General features: G+C 50.8%; 1 protein-coding gene across 3 annotated transcripts; it reads left to right on the top strand.

The window, feature by feature from the left end:
* Positions 1-577: 577 nt before the first annotated feature.
* On the top strand, positions 578-18,128 carry LOC111756701 (uncharacterized). 3 transcript variants are annotated; one of them, XR_010046519.1, is made up of 3 exons: positions 578-1,143; positions 6,533-9,697; positions 15,087-18,128. XR_010046519.1 is itself a non-coding variant. In XM_063245752.1 (2 exons), exon 2 carries the CDS (start codon positions 16,249-16,251, stop codon positions 17,026-17,028), a length of 780 nt encoding a protein of 259 aa, XP_063101822.1. In that variant the 5' UTR covers positions 5,830-9,697; positions 15,087-16,248; the 3' UTR covers positions 17,029-18,128. The 3 variants fall into 3 exon arrangements, 2 of the variants coding, with proteins under 2 accessions (XP_063101822.1, XP_063101821.1); XM_063245752.1 differs by lacking the exon at positions 578-1,143 and having other exon boundaries at positions 5,830-9,697; XM_063245751.1 differs by lacking the exon at positions 578-1,143 and having other exon boundaries at positions 5,833-9,697.
* The last annotated feature ends 679 nt before the right edge of the window (positions 18,129-18,807 follow it).

Below are 18,807 nucleotides of genomic sequence, written 5' to 3'. Positions count from 1 at the left end.
TAGTGATGACTCTTTGGCATAATTTTTCCACTTTATCACTGTGGGTCTCTGTTTTACCTTGGATGGTATGGGCATGATCTAGACCTGAGGGACAGTTCTGTGGTGCAGGCAGTGCACTGGCAGATGTAGGAACTTGAGTCAGCTTGGCAGGCCCTCGCTTCTGGCCTGAGAGTATTTCCAGAACTAACCAGTGGATGCATTCTTACAGTATCTTTTCACTGTTTTTTTTTTTTTTTTTTGTGTGTGTGTGTGTGTGTGTGGTTCTCAGCATTGGCCCAAACCCAAAACCTGGAATGAATATATCTAGAGAGTTTAAAAAAAAAAAAGAAAGAACCATATTTTAGTGAGTACAGTGGCCATTTAATTTTGTCTCTTTTTATTCCTTTTTTTTTTTTTTTTGAGACAGGGTCTCACTATGTAGTTCAGGCTGGTCTTGAATTCACTATGTAGTCCAGGATGGCCTTGGACTTGCAGTGATCAACCTGCCTCATCCTCCTGAGTGCTGGGATTATAGGCAAGCACCACTATGCCCGGGCCATTTCTTTAATATTGTACTTGCTTGAATTATTGCATGTTGGGAGCCTGGCCGAGTGATATGAGGCCTGTGGTGAGGAGTGAAGCCTGAGCTAGATTGCCCCTCCCGTCGACCGAGTGATATGAGGCCTGTGGTGAGGAGTGAAGCCTGAGCTAGATTACCCCTCCCATCGAGTATGCCAAGATGGCGCCCATTTCCTGCTCCCTAGCTAGTAAACAACACGCCCTGTAAGCTAGTCTGCCCAGCAACAGCTGACGCTGGCCAATCAGCTCGTCTTGCCTACTTTGATGTGATTGGTCGATGTGTCCATATATATGCTGACACCACCCCTGGGGCGAAAACACACACACCAAGAAGAGGGACTGCTGAGAGAAGCACACAAGGAGCCGTAGGGAACGGACCAGAGGAGGCTTCCCTCAGGCGGGATCCGAGATCCCGGAACAGGGCGTACGGAGAGAGAAAATAAACCAGAGGCTATCCGCCGACTACTCGTGTCGTGTGTTTTTTCCTGCCGGCCGGGATCGACACCGACATTTGGTGGCCCGTACGGGGAACTGATCACCCCCGAGACGAGGCGGACGACGCTCCAGTATTGCTCTGCAGGACAGGTGAGTAGGGGATAAACCTGGGCTCTGGGTGGCGCGCACCTACAGGGCTTTTTAGACTCCCCTCAAGCTCACGTGTATGTGGCAGGTTAGCCTCACACGGTGAGAACGGACTCCTCAGTGACAGGCATGGGCAACTTACCCACTAAGAGTTCCAAGTCACTGGTAAGAGCGGTGAAAGACCTGCTCAAGATTTCAGGTATATCAATGAGCTCCAAGACACTTACGGAGTTTCTCCAACAAGTAGATGAGGCGGCACCCTGGTTCCTGCCGACGGGGCACTTGTCCCTACCTTGCTGGGAGAAATTAGGTAAGGATTTAGAAAGAGCAGAAGAGGAGCGCCGACTCCCACTTTCGGTTCGGCCGCTCTGGGAGATGATTCATTCATGCCTCAAAGGGGAGAGGAATGGGGCTAAGGATAGCGCAGATGGGCTCTCTCAGGCCCGCCGAGCTTTTGAAGGGGCCCGTTCGGAGTCCTCCCGAGAGGGGTCCGTCGCAGGGAGCGTGCGGAGGCGCTCGCGAGAGCGAGGCAAGAGAGAGGTACCCCCTGCCTCGGATTCCTCGGGCTCAGATACCTCGGAAGGCGAGGACAATGAGGCAAGTGACCCCCCTAATCCCTTTGCAGCTTTACGTAGAGACCTAGTCAAGATGCAGACAGACCTAGAGAAGGGAAGGAAACTCCTGAGCACTCCCCAACGGAAAGCCGTAGAGCCTTCCGCGCCACCCTGGGAGGTCCCAAACACCGGTTCCTGTGGTGAGATGGCGGCCTGGGGCCTTCCTCCGTCACCCCCCCCATGGAGGGAGTGGCCTGGACCGTTGTCACATGTAGGGCCACCATCTTGTCTGCCTGGCGACCCGCCATCTTGTGCCCCAAAGACTGGTCGGCCATGTTACAAAGAGATACAATTTTGTGATAGGGAGGGACAGACATCTCATGGGGAGGCACCACCCTGTGAAAAAATGCCAAGGTCCCAGGGAAGGTATTTTCGTAGATGGACATTTAAAATGGAACAGATTCCTCAAGGGGCGAATGAGTATGAACAATGTGGGCTTTATCCGGTGCTCCTGGCGCAAGGCCAAGGACCCAATTACTGGGAACCACTGGAGATCAAGCAAATTAAGGAGCTTAAAAATGCGGTTGCCACATTTGGCCCTACTGCTCCTTACACTATAACTATGTTGGAGAATTTGTCTGCCGGTGGCTTTCTGACGCCCAGTGATTGGACCCAACTGGCTAAAGCCTGCCTGGCCCCCGGGGCTTTTCTGGATTGGCGCGCCTGGTATACTGAGTTTGCCGCCGAACAGGCTGAAAAAAATGCGGCTAGGGGCCATAGGGGGCAAAATGAGGATATGCTTATGGGTAAGGGTCAGTACGCTCAAGATCAAACTAGATTCCCTCCAAATGTGTATGAACAGATACATAACATAGGCATCCGCGCCTGGAAGCAGGTAAACAACACAGGGGTGGCCTCACAATGCCTCTCTAAAATTGTTCAGGGCAACACAGAACCTTTTGTGGATTTTGTGGCCAGAATGCAGGAGGCAGCTGACAGACTCTTTTCAGATCCGAGTGCTGCTGCTCCTCTTATTAAACAGTTAATCTTCGAACAGTGCACCAAGGACTGCAGGGCAGCCATAGCACCCCATAAAGGTAAAAGCATAGAGGCTTGGATTAAAATTTGTAGAGAAATAGGGGGGCCATTATCCAACTCAGGCGTGGCTGCCCTTTTAGCCGCCGCCTTACAACAGACAGGGCCTCAGAAGACCAATCACCCTGGTAAGCCCAGGGGATGTTTCCAGTGTGGGGATCCCAGCCATATAAGGAAAAACTGCCCCAAGACCGGACAGGGGGAGTTTATATCCAAGAGACAGGAATCAGACAGACGAACGGGAACCTGCGAAAGGTGCGGTAAAGGTTCTCACAAAGCAAAAGATTGCAGATCTATTTTTGATGCCCAGGGGAACCGTATTAGTGGCAGGGAGACTACGGAGCCAAAAAACGGCCAGAGGGGGCCCTCCTTACGGACGGGCCCCCACTCCCTAGACAGGACAACACAAGATGGCACCCCCCCACAGGGGCCACCCCCGGGCCAGCAGGCGTGGACCTCTGTGTCGCCTCCAGACTCCTATTAACACCCGATATGGGCGTTCAGGTGGTTGAAACCACCTCCAAAGGACCACTACCCGACAAGCTAGTTGGTTTAGTGATTGGACAGTCCTCCACAGCCCTCCGGGGCCTTACCGTGATCCCTGGAGTTGTAGACCCAGATTATTTAGAAAACATCAAAATCATGGTACAATCTCATATAGGGACCATAGTAATTAATGAAGGGGATAAGATAGCACAACTTTTACTGTTCCCCAGTCTCCATGAGAGACCCCGGTCCGGTCAACGGGTTAGAGGGGGTCAGGGACCTGGCTCCTCTAAGGAAATTTTTGAAGGACTTCATATGACTCTTGATAAAAGGCCCATGCTATCGCTCAGGATTAACGGAAAAAAGATAACAGGACTCCTAGATACAGGGGCAGACCGTTCCATCGTCTCCAAGAAAGACTGGCCTCCTAGTTGGCCTACCAACACAGCTGACAACACGCTCCAAGGATTGGGGATAGTGGCTGCCCCCCAGGTTAGTGCCGTGACCCTGCCTTGGGGTGATGAGGAAGGTCACCGAGGACATTTTCAACCTTTTGTTTTGCAGCTGCCAGTATCCTTGTGGGGAAGAGACGTTCTCACCCAGATGGATGTCACTCTTACATCCACCTGCTCTCCCCAAGCCAAAGGGATACTCAAAAATCAGGGATATGTCCCCGGCAAGGGCCTGGGCGCAGCCCTGCAGGGCCGGACATCCCCCGTACCTGTAGAAAAAAGGGAAGGTAGACACGGGTTGGGTTTTTCCTAGGGGTCACTGAGAAACTTCTCCTGCCCGCTCCAATTAAGATTACCTGGAAATCTCAAAATCCAGTTTGGGTGCCTCAGTGGCCCTTACCCAAGGAGAAGCTTTTAGCATTAACTGAGATAGTCAAAACCCAGTTTCAGGCGGGACACGTAAAGCCGTCAACCTCCCCTTGGAATACCCCTGTCTTTGTTATCAGGAAGAAATCAGGCAAGTGGAGGCTGCTCCATGATCTGAGGGCTGTCAACTCACAGATGCAGCCCCTGGGGGCGATCCAGAGGGGACTACCAGCCCTCTCAGCCATCCCTCGGTCCTGGTCAGTCTATGCCATAGATCTTAGAGACTGTTTTTTCTCAATCCCCCTGCATCCAGAGGACACCCACAGATTCGCCTTTACCCTACCCACCATTAACCAAGAGAGTCCTGATCAGAGGTACGAGTGGGTTACATTACCCCAGGGTATGGCCAACAGTCCCACCATGTGTCAGATGTATCTTGATTTTCTACTGGCCCCCTTGCGTGAAGCCTTCCCCAAAATTAGATGTATTCATTACATGGATGATTTGCTAATCAGTGCAAAAGATGTGACTGAGTTGGAGGATATGCTTGGCCAATTGGTCAGGGCCCTGAGAAAGGCAAATTTACATATTGCCCCTGACAAGATTCAGGGAGGAGACATAGTGACCTACCTGGGCACCAAAGTCTCCCCCACATCGATTTCTCCACAAAAGGTAACCATCAGAACAGATAGCCTAAGGACCTTGAATGACATGCAAAAGCTACTGGGAGATATAAACTGGATCAGACCTTATTTACACATCCCTAACTCGGACTTAAAGCCCCTGTTCGACCTCCTGAAAGGAGACCCGGATATTGCCTCCCCCAGGGAGTTCACCCCGGAAGCCAGAGTTGCTCTGAGAAAGATAGAGGAAGCCCTAAGTACAGCTGCATTGCGGAGAATTGACTCAGAACAGCCTTTTGAGGTCTGCTTGTTGCAGACCGTTTCTCAACCTACGGCAGTGATTTGGCAAAAGGGACCACTTTTGTGGGTGCACCCTAAGGTCTCACCTGCCAAGATTATCAAACATTATCCGGAAACGGTCGCTTCCCTGGCCTTGGAGGCACATGGCAGGGCTATCCAACATTTTGGCTCTGCACCCCATGCTATCCGGGTACCTTATACCGCTTCTCAAATAAAAATCCTGACTGCTTGTATAGATACGTGGGCCATCCTGAGATGTGTTTTTCTTGGGGAGATAGACAACCAGTTCCCCAGGGACCCCATACTACAGTTTGTTACTCAACATCCGGTGATATTTCCAAAAATCACCGCGTCCACACCACTTACTCCTGCAACAACGATCTATACGGACGGGTCAAAAACCGGGATAGGGGCCTATGTGGTCTCAGGTATGCCTCCGATCAGCATACAATTTGAACCAGATCAACCACAGGTGGTAGAGTTACAAATTGTACAAACCGTCCTCGAGAAGTTCCCAGGGGCCCTTAATATTGTTTCTGATTCAAAATACGTTGTTAATGCCATGCAGGTCCTTGAGACTGCGGGCCCGATTAAGCCAACTTCCAAAGTAACTAATTTGTTTTTGTCTATCCAGACTCTGCTGATAAATAGATACAACAAGATATACATCACTCACATAAGAGCACATACGCGCCTGCCAGGGCCCATGATACAGGGCAATGCGACAGCTGACGTGGCCACTCGCCCGTTGTGGATACTCAATATGTTATCTTCAATAGAACAAGCCCGTCTGTTTCATGACAGATTTCATGTCAACGCCAGGACGTTAGCCAACCAGTACCACATTTCCAGGGCTGACGCGCGGGACATCGTACGGTTATGCGGCTCTTGCGCCACATACACACCCGTCGTATCAACGGGAGTTAACCCCAGGGGATTGATTCCTGGCGACACTTGGCAAATGGATGTCACACATATGATAGAATTCGGATCTCTTAAATATGTTCATGTCTCTACGGACACCTGCTCTCATATTATATTTGCGACTGCTAAAACTGGCAAAAAGGTGTCTCATGTAATCAATCACTGCCTGACAGCTTGGGCCGCATGGGACAAACCAAAAATATTAAAAACTGATAATGGACCAGCTTATACAAGCAGAGCCTTTAATGAGTTCTGTGAAAAAATGGGGGTACAGTTAAAACATGGCATCCCATACAATCCCCAAGGTCAAAAAATTATTAAAAGGGCTCATAGGAGCCTTAAAAAAATTCTACAAAAACAAAAAGGGGGAATAAGTCAGGGCCTGCCCCCAAAGGCACGGCTCTCCATGGCACTGTTCACATACAATTTTCTGAACCTGAATAACAACAATCACTCCCCGGCCATGGAACATTGTAATCCATCTCCTGGCAATAGGGGATGGGTGAAATGGAAAGATGTCCTGACGGGACAATGGATGGGCCCGGATCCAGTAGTTAGCTGGAACCGAGGTGCGGTTTGTGTTTTCCCACAGGAACCAGGACGAGAACCATTGTGGGTCCCAGAACGGCTGACGCGCGTGGCGAATCCAACGAAACATAATGCAGGAGACACTCCAAAACTCAACGGCAGCGGACAGCCTAATCAAGATCGGTCCGACCAGGATATTGCTGCTCGACCGAGGAATACCGTATGACTTATGGGACACAGTAATGATTATGCTCTCGATAGTAATTGGCTCTCTTTTAGGGTACGGTGCAGCCAGAGTGGCTAGGCCACGCCGCCTTCCGGCAGCCCCCTTCCTTCTGGTTTTGATGCTCACCACCACTACTGAAATAGGAGCAGACTTGGTGTGGGCAGCAATACATCATCCGCCAGCGCTAGCCGCTATCTCCACCACAGCCCCCTCTCTCCCAAAGTTGTATGCAAAAAACTGCTCCGCCAGATTGCCTTGCATACCAGATATACCGTTAACCATCAGACCCATACGTTTTGACCTTCCCATCACCAATGATGTGGTCATTTTTTCCACTAATAGTAACCCCTCGTGTCACCGGGGATCCTGCGTTAGCTTCCTGCCCCTCCTTGTAAAATGGTACAATACCTCCCTGACGGTGAGGTTGTCTGTCCCATCCCTGCATTCGCCTGGATGTTTTAAAGCTGGCACACTTAGCGGCGGAGTCATCACTTTTAACTCAACCTGCAAACCCCGAGCAGCCATGCACACCCGTCCCGATTTCCCCACATGCCCATACCGTGTGTCCCCAAGCCGAAAAAGACAGATGGTGGACCTGTCACAACTTTCATGGCAGCCCTGTACTGTCGACGGCGTGGGAGTGACTCATCTAAACATGTCTTGGTGGTCCCGGTTCTCTCCTCCATCCGGTAGTAACAACATATTCGCGTTGACCTGGTGGGAGTCCTACCTGAGAGTGAACAACAAGTGGGCAATAAGCTTCCCCTTCCCCCTTAATGAAAATTGGTTGTGCCTCTCCACCGGAGCCTGCATGGACTTAAGACCCATGCTCGCTATTAACGCTTCTGCCTCTAATGGAACCACCAATGTCACCCTTAATTCTGAGGCTGCATGCGTAAAACCGCCCTACTTATGGGTATTCTCTGCTGACATCTCCTTTAAGTGCAGTAACCAACCATGCTTTACAGGGAACTGCTGAAATGGGTCTTTCCCGTATGCTATGTTGGCTCTTCGACCCCCACTGATGTGGGTTCCCTTTAACGAATCTGTTTGGGTTCATCCCGTCTATCAGCAGGACCAACTACCCATGCTCAGACGTAAGAGAGATTTTGAGATCACAGCGGCCCTGACAGCACTGTTCGTGACTCTGACTGCGACGGCTGTGACGGCTGCCGTTGCTCTGACCCAGTCTACGCTGACGGCTCAGGCCTTTACCAATCTTACGGACACCACCTCCCTGGCGCTGAGGGAGCAACAAGAAGTCAACCTCCTCCAGCACAACGCCATAATGGCGTTACAGCAGCAGATCGACCTAATCGCTCAGGAAGTCCAGGGACTCTGGGAGGTGGCTAACAATTTATGTGACGCCAGATGGGCATTCACCCAGTTGTGCGTTACCCCCATCCAGGTCAACCGTTCGGCTTACAGGCAATTTCAGGATTATGTTCTCACCACCTATAATTCTTCCTTTTGGAACGCTAGCGTGCGCCTGGATATGACTATCCGGCAGCTAGATCAGATAGAGGTGCCTATACTTACAGCCTCCTTTTTTGATGATGTCCTAAGCCAGATAGGCTCTTTCTTCAAACCTTCGTCACTTCTTGCGTATGGGATCATTCTTGCTCTTGTGGCTGTCACTCTCGTGACTCTTAGGTGCCTGCGGTCGATAAGGGCGACCCAAAAGACACATATGACATTGATGATGTTGCTGGCCCAGAGTCAAGGGGATTCCACACCTAGCGTTTTCTGGGCTCAGGCTAGAAAGGCACGGCTCCTTTAACCAGTACGTGGCTGCCCTCGCCATTATTCTTACGGATGTTCTAGTATTATTACGTACGTCTCCTTCCCCGTCGCGGCTGCGAACTTAGACTAGAAGGACCCCACGCTTAAGGCGTGTTCCCATTGATAATTAGAAAATAGTAATTAGTGATTGTAGTGAACGGGGATTATGGTTGGTAATTAGTGATTACGCGGTTCCTCAAATGTCACTCGGCAGACCCCTCCGTGTCTCCCCCAAGATATAAGCTTTAAGAGTTGAGTGGGCAAGCCAACGACGGGTAAGACGGGAGAAGTTCTCCTGATCAACCTAAGACAGGCTCTACTCCAAGGGTCCTCTAGGGAGTAAGAGTTATGACATTGAGATGCGAGACCAAGGGTACTACAGTGCCATCCGCCTCAAGGGTTGAGGGGAAGGCAGGAATGAATGTCTATATGCATCCAGGTTCGGTTCACAAAAGCCTGGCCCTGCGAAAAAATGAACCACTCACCTTGAGCATGGTCCTGGCGCAAGGATATGTACGAGACAAGGTGATACACAGCAGGGTATAGACCTCTACATTCTCTCATGCCTCGGCCTGCGAAATAGGCCCACTCCCAGACACCTCACATGGACCCACAGACCACACTATCTTAATAAATAAAGAAGGGGGAGATGTTGGGAGCCTGGCCGAGTGATATGAGGCCTGTGGTGAGGAGTGAAGCCTGAGCTAGATTGCCCCTCCCGTCGACCGAGTGATATGAGGCCTGTGGTGAGGAGTGAAGCCTGAGCTAGATTACCCCTCCCATCGAGTATGCCAAGATGGCGCCCATTTCCTGCTCCCTAGCTAGTAAACAACACGCCCTGTAAGCTAGTCTGCCCAGCAACAGCTGACGCTGGCCAATCAGCTCGTCTTGCCTACTTTGATGTGATTGGTCGATGTGTCCATATATATGCTGACACCACCCCTGGGGCGAAAACACACACACCAAGAAGAGGGACTGCTGAGAGAAGCACACAAGGAGCCGTAGGGAACGGACCAGAGGAGGCTTCCCTCAGGCGGGATCCGAGATCCCGGAACAGGGCGTACGGAGAGAGAAAATAAACCAGAGGCTATCCGCCGACTACTCGTGTCGTGTGTTTTTTCCTGCCGGCCGGGATCGACACCGACATTTGGTGGCCCGTACGGGGAACTGATCACCCCCGAGACGAGGCGGACGACGCTCCAGTATTGCTCTGCAGGACAGGTGAGTAGGGGATAAACCTGGGCTCTGGGTGGCGCGCACCTACAGGGCTTTTTAGACTCCCCTCAAGCTCACGTGTATGTGGCAGGTTAGCCTCACACGGTGAGAACGGACTCCTCAGTGACAGGCATGGGCAACTTACCCACTAAGAGTTCCAAGTCACTGGTAAGAGCGGTGAAAGACCTGCTCAAGATTTCAGGTATATCAATGAGCTCCAAGACACTTACGGAGTTTCTCCAACAAGTAGATGAGGCGGCACCCTGGTTCCTGCCGACGGGGCACTTGTCCCTACCTTGCTGGGAGAAATTAGGTAAGGATTTAGAAAGAGCAGAAGAGGAGCGCCGACTCCCACTTTCGGTTCGGCCGCTCTGGGAGATGATTCATTCATGCCTCAAAGGGGAGAGGAATGGGGCTAAGGATAGCGCAGATGGGCTCTCTCAGGCCCGCCGAGCTTTTGAAGGGGCCCGTTCGGAGTCCTCCCGAGAGGGGTCCGTCGCAGGGAGCGTGCGGAGGCGCTCGCGAGAGCGAGGCAAGAGAGAGGTACCCCCTGCCTCGGATTCCTCGGGCTCAGATACCTCGGAAGGCGAGGACAATGAGGCAAGTGACCCCCCTAATCCCTTTGCAGCTTTACGTAGAGACCTAGTCAAGATGCAGACAGACCTAGAGAAGGGAAGGAAACTCCTGAGCACTCCCCAACGGAAAGCCGTAGAGCCTTCCGCGCCACCCTGGGAGGTCCCAAACACCGGTTCCTGTGGTGAGATGGCGGCCTGGGGCCTTCCTCCGTCACCCCCCCCATGGAGGGAGTGGCCTGGACCGTTGTCACATGTAGGGCCACCATCTTGTCTGCCTGGCGACCCGCCATCTTGTGCCCCAAAGACTGGTCGGCCATGTTACAAAGAGATACAATTTTGTGATAGGGAGGGACAGACATCTCATGGGGAGGCACCACCCTGTGAAAAAATGCCAAGGTCCCAGGGAAGGTATTTTCGTAGATGGACATTTAAAATGGAACAGATTCCTCAAGGGGCGAATGAGTATGAACAATGTGGGCTTTATCCGGTGCTCCTGGCGCAAGGCCAAGGACCCAATTACTGGGAACCACTGGAGATCAAGCAAATTAAGGAGCTTAAAAATGCGGTTGCCACATTTGGCCCTACTGCTCCTTACACTATAACTATGTTGGAGAATTTGTCTGCCGGTGGCTTTCTGACGCCCAGTGATTGGACCCAACTGGCTAAAGCCTGCCTGGCCCCCGGGGCTTTTCTGGATTGGCGCGCCTGGTATACTGAGTTTGCCGCCGAACAGGCTGAAAAAAATGCGGCTAGGGGCCATAGGGGGCAAAATGAGGATATGCTTATGGGTAAGGGTCAGTACGCTCAAGATCAAACTAGATTCCCTCCAAATGTGTATGAACAGATACATAACATAGGCATCCGCGCCTGGAAGCAGGTAAACAACACAGGGGTGGCCTCACAATGCCTCTCTAAAATTGTTCAGGGCAACACAGAACCTTTTGTGGATTTTGTGGCCAGAATGCAGGAGGCAGCTGACAGACTCTTTTCAGATCCGAGTGCTGCTGCTCCTCTTATTAAACAGTTAATCTTCGAACAGTGCACCAAGGACTGCAGGGCAGCCATAGCACCCCATAAAGGTAAAAGCATAGAGGCTTGGATTAAAATTTGTAGAGAAATAGGGGGGCCATTATCCAACTCAGGCGTGGCTGCCCTTTTAGCCGCCGCCTTACAACAGACAGGGCCTCAGAAGACCAATCACCCTGGTAAGCCCAGGGGATGTTTCCAGTGTGGGGATCCCAGCCATATAAGGAAAAACTGCCCCAAGACCGGACAGGGGGAGTTTATATCCAAGAGACAGGAATCAGACAGACGAACGGGAACCTGCGAAAGGTGCGGTAAAGGTTCTCACAAAGCAAAAGATTGCAGATCTATTTTTGATGCCCAGGGGAACCGTATTAGTGGCAGGGAGACTACGGAGCCAAAAAACGGCCAGAGGGGGCCCTCCTTACGGACGGGCCCCCACTCCCTAGACAGGACAACACAAGATGGCACCCCCCCACAGGGGCCACCCCCGGGCCAGCAGGCGTGGACCTCTGTGTCGCCTCCAGACTCCTATTAACACCCGATATGGGCGTTCAGGTGGTTGAAACCACCTCCAAAGGACCACTACCCGACAAGCTAGTTGGTTTAGTGATTGGACAGTCCTCCACAGCCCTCCGGGGCCTTACCGTGATCCCTGGAGTTGTAGACCCAGATTATTTAGAAAACATCAAAATCATGGTACAATCTCATATAGGGACCATAGTAATTAATGAAGGGGATAAGATAGCACAACTTTTACTGTTCCCCAGTCTCCATGAGAGACCCCGGTCCGGTCAACGGGTTAGAGGGGGTCAGGGACCTGGCTCCTCTAAGGAAATTTTTGAAGGACTTCATATGACTCTTGATAAAAGGCCCATGCTATCGCTCAGGATTAACGGAAAAAAGATAACAGGACTCCTAGATACAGGGGCAGACCGTTCCATCGTCTCCAAGAAAGACTGGCCTCCTAGTTGGCCTACCAACACAGCTGACAACACGCTCCAAGGATTGGGGATAGTGGCTGCCCCCCAGGTTAGTGCCGTGACCCTGCCTTGGGGTGATGAGGAAGGTCACCGAGGACATTTTCAACCTTTTGTTTTGCAGCTGCCAGTATCCTTGTGGGGAAGAGACGTTCTCACCCAGATGGATGTCACTCTTACATCCACCTGCTCTCCCCAAGCCAAAGGGATACTCAAAAATCAGGGATATGTCCCCGGCAAGGGCCTGGGCGCAGCCCTGCAGGGCCGGACATCCCCCGTACCTGTAGAAAAAAGGGAAGGTAGACACGGGTTGGGTTTTTCCTAGGGGTCACTGAGAAACTTCTCCTGCCCGCTCCAATTAAGATTACCTGGAAATCTCAAAATCCAGTTTGGGTGCCTCAGTGGCCCTTACCCAAGGAGAAGCTTTTAGCATTAACTGAGATAGTCAAAACCCAGTTTCAGGCGGGACACGTAAAGCCGTCAACCTCCCCTTGGAATACCCCTGTCTTTGTTATCAGGAAGAAATCAGGCAAGTGGAGGCTGCTCCATGATCTGAGGGCTGTCAACTCACAGATGCAGCCCCTGGGGGCGATCCAGAGGGGACTACCAGCCCTCTCAGCCATCCCTCGGTCCTGGTCAGTCTATGCCATAGATCTTAGAGACTGTTTTTTCTCAATCCCCCTGCATCCAGAGGACACCCACAGATTCGCCTTTACCCTACCCACCATTAACCAAGAGAGTCCTGATCAGAGGTACGAGTGGGTTACATTACCCCAGGGTATGGCCAACAGTCCCACCATGTGTCAGATGTATCTTGATTTTCTACTGGCCCCCTTGCGTGAAGCCTTCCCCAAAATTAGATGTATTCATTACATGGATGATTTGCTAATCAGTGCAAAAGATGTGACTGAGTTGGAGGATATGCTTGGCCAATTGGTCAGGGCCCTGAGAAAGGCAAATTTACATATTGCCCCTGACAAGATTCAGGGAGGAGACATAGTGACCTACCTGGGCACCAAAGTCTCCCCCACATCGATTTCTCCACAAAAGGTAACCATCAGAACAGATAGCCTAAGGACCTTGAATGACATGCAAAAGCTACTGGGAGATATAAACTGGATCAGACCTTATTTACACATCCCTAACTCGGACTTAAAGCCCCTGTTCGACCTCCTGAAAGGAGACCCGGATATTGCCTCCCCCAGGGAGTTCACCCCGGAAGCCAGAGTTGCTCTGAGAAAGATAGAGGAAGCCCTAAGTACAGCTGCATTGCGGAGAATTGACTCAGAACAGCCTTTTGAGGTCTGCTTGTTGCAGACCGTTTCTCAACCTACGGCAGTGATTTGGCAAAAGGGACCACTTTTGTGGGTGCACCCTAAGGTCTCACCTGCCAAGATTATCAAACATTATCCGGAAACGGTCGCTTCCCTGGCCTTGGAGGCACATGGCAGGGCTATCCAACATTTTGGCTCTGCACCCCATGCTATCCGGGTACCTTATACCGCTTCTCAAATAAAAATCCTGACTGCTTGTATAGATACGTGGGCCATCCTGAGATGTGTTTTTCTTGGGGAGATAGACAACCAGTTCCCCAGGGACCCCATACTACAGTTTGTTACTCAACATCCGGTGATATTTCCAAAAATCACCGCGTCCACACCACTTACTCCTGCAACAACGATCTATACGGACGGGTCAAAAACCGGGATAGGGGCCTATGTGGTCTCAGGTATGCCTCCGATCAGCATACAATTTGAACCAGATCAACCACAGGTGGTAGAGTTACAAATTGTACAAACCGTCCTCGAGAAGTTCCCAGGGGCCCTTAATATTGTTTCTGATTCAAAATACGTTGTTAATGCCATGCAGGTCCTTGAGACTGCGGGCCCGATTAAGCCAACTTCCAAAGTAACTAATTTGTTTTTGTCTATCCAGACTCTGCTGATAAATAGATACAACAAGATATACATCACTCACATAAGAGCACATACGCGCCTGCCAGGGCCCATGATACAGGGCAATGCGACAGCTGACGTGGCCACTCGCCCGTTGTGGATACTCAATATGTTATCTTCAATAGAACAAGCCCGTCTGTTTCATGACAGATTTCATGTCAACGCCAGGACGTTAGCCAACCAGTACCACATTTCCAGGGCTGACGCGCGGGACATCGTACGGTTATGCGGCTCTTGCGCCACATACACACCCGTCGTATCAACGGGAGTTAACCCCAGGGGATTGATTCCTGGCGACACTTGGCAAATGGATGTCACACATATGATAGAATTCGGATCTCTTAAATATGTTCATGTCTCTACGGACACCTGCTCTCATATTATATTTGCGACTGCTAAAACTGGCAAAAAGGTGTCTCATGTAATCAATCACTGCCTGACAGCTTGGGCCGCATGGGACAAACCAAAAATATTAAAAACTGATAATGGACCAGCTTATACAAGCAGAGCCTTTAATGAGTTCTGTGAAAAAATGGGGGTACAGTTAAAACATGGCATCCCATACAATCCCCAAGGTCAAAAAATTATTAAAAGGGCTCATAGGAGCCTTAAAAAAATTCTACAAAAACAAAAAGGGGGAATAAGTCAGGGCCTGCCCCCAAAGGCACGGCTCTCCATGGCACTGTTCACATACAATTTTCTGAACCTGAATAACAACAATCACTCCCCGGCCATGGAACATTGTAATCCATCTCCTGGCAATAGGGGATGGGTGAAATGGAAAGATGTCCTGACGGGACAATGGATGGGCCCGGATCCAGTAGTTAGCTGGAACCGAGGTGCGGTTTGTGTTTTCCCACAGGAACCAGGACGAGAACCATTGTGGGTCCCAGAACGGCTGACGCGCGTGGCGAATCCAACGAAACATAATGCAGGAGACACTCCAAAACTCAACGGCAGCGGACAGCCTAATCAAGATCGGTCCGACCAGGATATTGCTGCTCGACCGAGGAATACCGTATGACTTATGGGACACAGTAATGATTATGCTCTCGATAGTAATTGGCTCTCTTTTAGGGTACGGTGCAGCCAGAGTGGCTAGGCCACGCCGCCTTCCGGCAGCCCCCTTCCTTCTGGTTTTGATGCTCACCACCACTACTGAAATAGGAGCAGACTTGGTGTGGGCAGCAATACATCATCCGCCAGCGCTAGCCGCTATCTCCACCACAGCCCCCTCTCTCCCAAAGTTGTATGCAAAAAACTGCTCCGCCAGATTGCCTTGCATACCAGATATACCGTTAACCATCAGACCCATACGTTTTGACCTTCCCATCACCAATGATGTGGTCATTTTTTCCACTAATAGTAACCCCTCGTGTCACCGGGGATCCTGCGTTAGCTTCCTGCCCCTCCTTGTAAAATGGTACAATACCTCCCTGACGGTGAGGTTGTCTGTCCCATCCCTGCATTCGCCTGGATGTTTTAAAGCTGGCACACTTAGCGGCGGAGTCATCACTTTTAACTCAACCTGCAAACCCCGAGCAGCCATGCACACCCGTCCCGATTTCCCCACATGCCCATACCGTGTGTCCCCAAGCCGAAAAAGACAGATGGTGGACCTGTCACAACTTTCATGGCAGCCCTGTACTGTCGACGGCGTGGGAGTGACTCATCTAAACATGTCTTGGTGGTCCCGGTTCTCTCCTCCATCCGGTAGTAACAACATATTCGCGTTGACCTGGTGGGAGTCCTACCTGAGAGTGAACAACAAGTGGGCAATAAGCTTCCCCTTCCCCCTTAATGAAAATTGGTTGTGCCTCTCCACCGGAGCCTGCATGGACTTAAGACCCATGCTCGCTATTAACGCTTCTGCCTCTAATGGAACCACCAATGTCACCCTTAATTCTGAGGCTGCATGCGTAAAACCGCCCTACTTATGGGTATTCTCTGCTGACATCTCCTTTAAGTGCAGTAACCAACCATGCTTTACAGGGAACTGCTGAAATGGGTCTTTCCCGTATGCTATGTTGGCTCTTCGACCCCCACTGATGTGGGTTCCCTTTAACGAATCTGTTTGGGTTCATCCCGTCTATCAGCAGGACCAACTACCCATGCTCAGACGTAAGAGAGATTTTGAGATCACAGCGGCCCTGACAGCACTGTTCGTGACTCTGACTGCGACGGCTGTGACGGCTGCCGTTGCTCTGACCCAGTCTACGCTGACGGCTCAGGCCTTTACCAATCTTATGGACACCACCTCCCTGGCGCTGAGGGAGCAACAAGAAGTCAACCTCCTCCAGCACAACGCCATAATGGCGTTACAGCAGCAGATCGACCTAATCGCTCAGGAAGTCCAGGGACTCTGGGAGGTGGCTAACAATTTATGTGACGCCAGATGGGCATTCACCCAGTTGTGCGTTACCCCCATCCAGGTCAACCGTTCGGCTTACAGGCAATTTCAGGATTATGTTCTCACCACCTATAATTCTTCCTTTTGGAACGCTAGCGTGCGCCTGGATATGACTATCCGGCAGCTAGATCAGATAGAGGTGCCTATACTTACAGCCTCCTTTTTTGATGATGTCCTAAGCCAGATAGGCTCTTTCTTCAAACCTTCGTCACTTCTTGCGTATGGGATCATTCTTGCTCTTGTGGCTGTCACTCTCGTGACTCTTAGGTGCCTGCGGTCGATAAGGGCGACCCAAAAGACACATATGACATTGATGATGTTGCTGGCCCAGAGTCAAGGGGATTCCACACCTAGCGTTTTCTGGGCTCAGGCTAGAAAGGCACGGCTCCTTTAACCAGTACGTGGCTGCCCTCGCCATTATTCTTACGGATGTTCTAGTATTATTACGTACGTCTCCTTCCCCGTCGCGGCTGCGAACTTAGACTAGAAGGACCCCACGCTTAAGGCGTGTTCCCATTGATAATTAGAAAATAGTAATTAGTGATTGTAGTGAACGGGGATTATGGTTGGTAATTAGTGATTACGCGGTTCCTCAAATGTCACTCGGCAGACCCCTCCGTGTCTCCCCCAAGATATAAGCTTTAAGAGTTGAGTGGGCAAGCCAACGACGGGTAAGACGGGAGAAGTTCTCCTGATCAACCTAAGACAGGCTCTACTCCAAGGGTCCTCTAGGGAGTAAGAGTTATGACATTGAGATGCGAGACCAAGGGTACTACAGTGCCATCCGCCTCAAGGGTTGAGGGGAAGGCAGGAATGAATGTCTATATGCATCCAGGTTCGGTTCACAAAAGCCTGGCCCTGCGAAAAAATGAACCACTCACCTTGAGCATGGTCCTGGCGCAAGGATATGTACGAGACAAGGTGATACACAGCAGGGTATAGACCTCTACATTCTCTCATGCCTCGGCCTGCGAAATAGGCCCACTCCCAGACACCTCACATGGACCCACAGACCACACTATCTTAATAAATAAAGAAGGGGGAGATGTTGGGAGCCTGGCCGAGTGATATGAGGCCTGTGGTGAGGAGTGAAGCCTGAGCTAGATTGCCCCTCCCGTCGACCGAGTGATATGAGGCCTGTGGTGAGGAGTGAAGCCTGAGCTAGATTACCCCTCCCATCGAGTATGCCAAGATGGCGCCCATTTCCTGCTCCCTAGCTAGTAAACAACACGCCCTGTAAGCTAGTCTGCCCAGCAACAGCTGACGCTGGCCAATCAGCTCGTCTTGCCTACTTTGATGTGATTGGTCGATGTGTCCATATATATGCTGACACCACCCCTGGGGCGAAAACACACACACCAAGAAGAGGGACTGCTGAGAGAAGCACACAAGGAGCCGTAGGGAACGGACCAGAGGAGGCTTCCCTCAGGCGGGATCCGAGATCCCGGAACAGGGCGTACGGAGAGAGAAAATAAACCAGAGGCTATCCGCCGACTACTCGTGTCGTGTGTTTTTTCCTGCCGGCCGGGATCGACACCGACAATTGCAGTGAGAGAATAAAAGCTCCCCTTGGAAGAGGAATAATAGGATCTGGGATGCATCTCAGTGGAAAAGCATTTGCCTAGCATGCATGAGCCCCTGGGCTCTGTCCTCTGCGTGACCAAAAAAACCCATAAGGATAATGGATTATATGTGCTAAAACATCACCGCCTCTATGAAAATGTTTGTGCCTTTAAGAGCTGTCCAAGTGGACATGCTACCTATGGCTAAGTGATCTTTGGTTATCCTAGGCCTGCTTTATGAGTGAACTGTCACCCAGAGGTGGATGATATTGAAAGAAATGACAAACCGACTGTTCACTCTCTTTGCAGAAGGTAGACCGAGAAGAAATGGGCTTAAATAGCAGCAAGAGATTGGGGTCAGATATAAGGGAAAACAATTTTATTTTGAGGACAGTGTGGGCTATTAAGGCAATTTTGGATCAATCTTTCTTGTAGCTCTTAGTGGATCATCAAATTCCCATCTTTCTGAGGCAATTTAGACATGGGTTTATTTCATGTTAGGAGACTAAGCAAAATCACTGCTCAAGGTCCCTTCAAATTGAAATGACATTCAGTGTGGGTTTGCCTTTTTCACAAGAAATCCAATATCCTAAGTTCAATTTACCAAAAAG

The sequence above is a fragment of the Cavia porcellus genome, unplaced genomic scaffold (genome assembly GCF_034190915.1).
Source record: "Cavia porcellus strain 051 isolate PalLab524CR breed Dunkin Hartley unplaced genomic scaffold, mCavPor4.1 scaffold_3, whole genome shotgun sequence".
In the NCBI taxonomy this organism is placed as follows: domain Eukaryota; kingdom Metazoa; phylum Chordata; class Mammalia; order Rodentia; family Caviidae; genus Cavia; species Cavia porcellus.
Note: the sequence above shows the minus strand (reverse complement) of the source record. Positions and strands in the feature narration are given on the sequence as shown.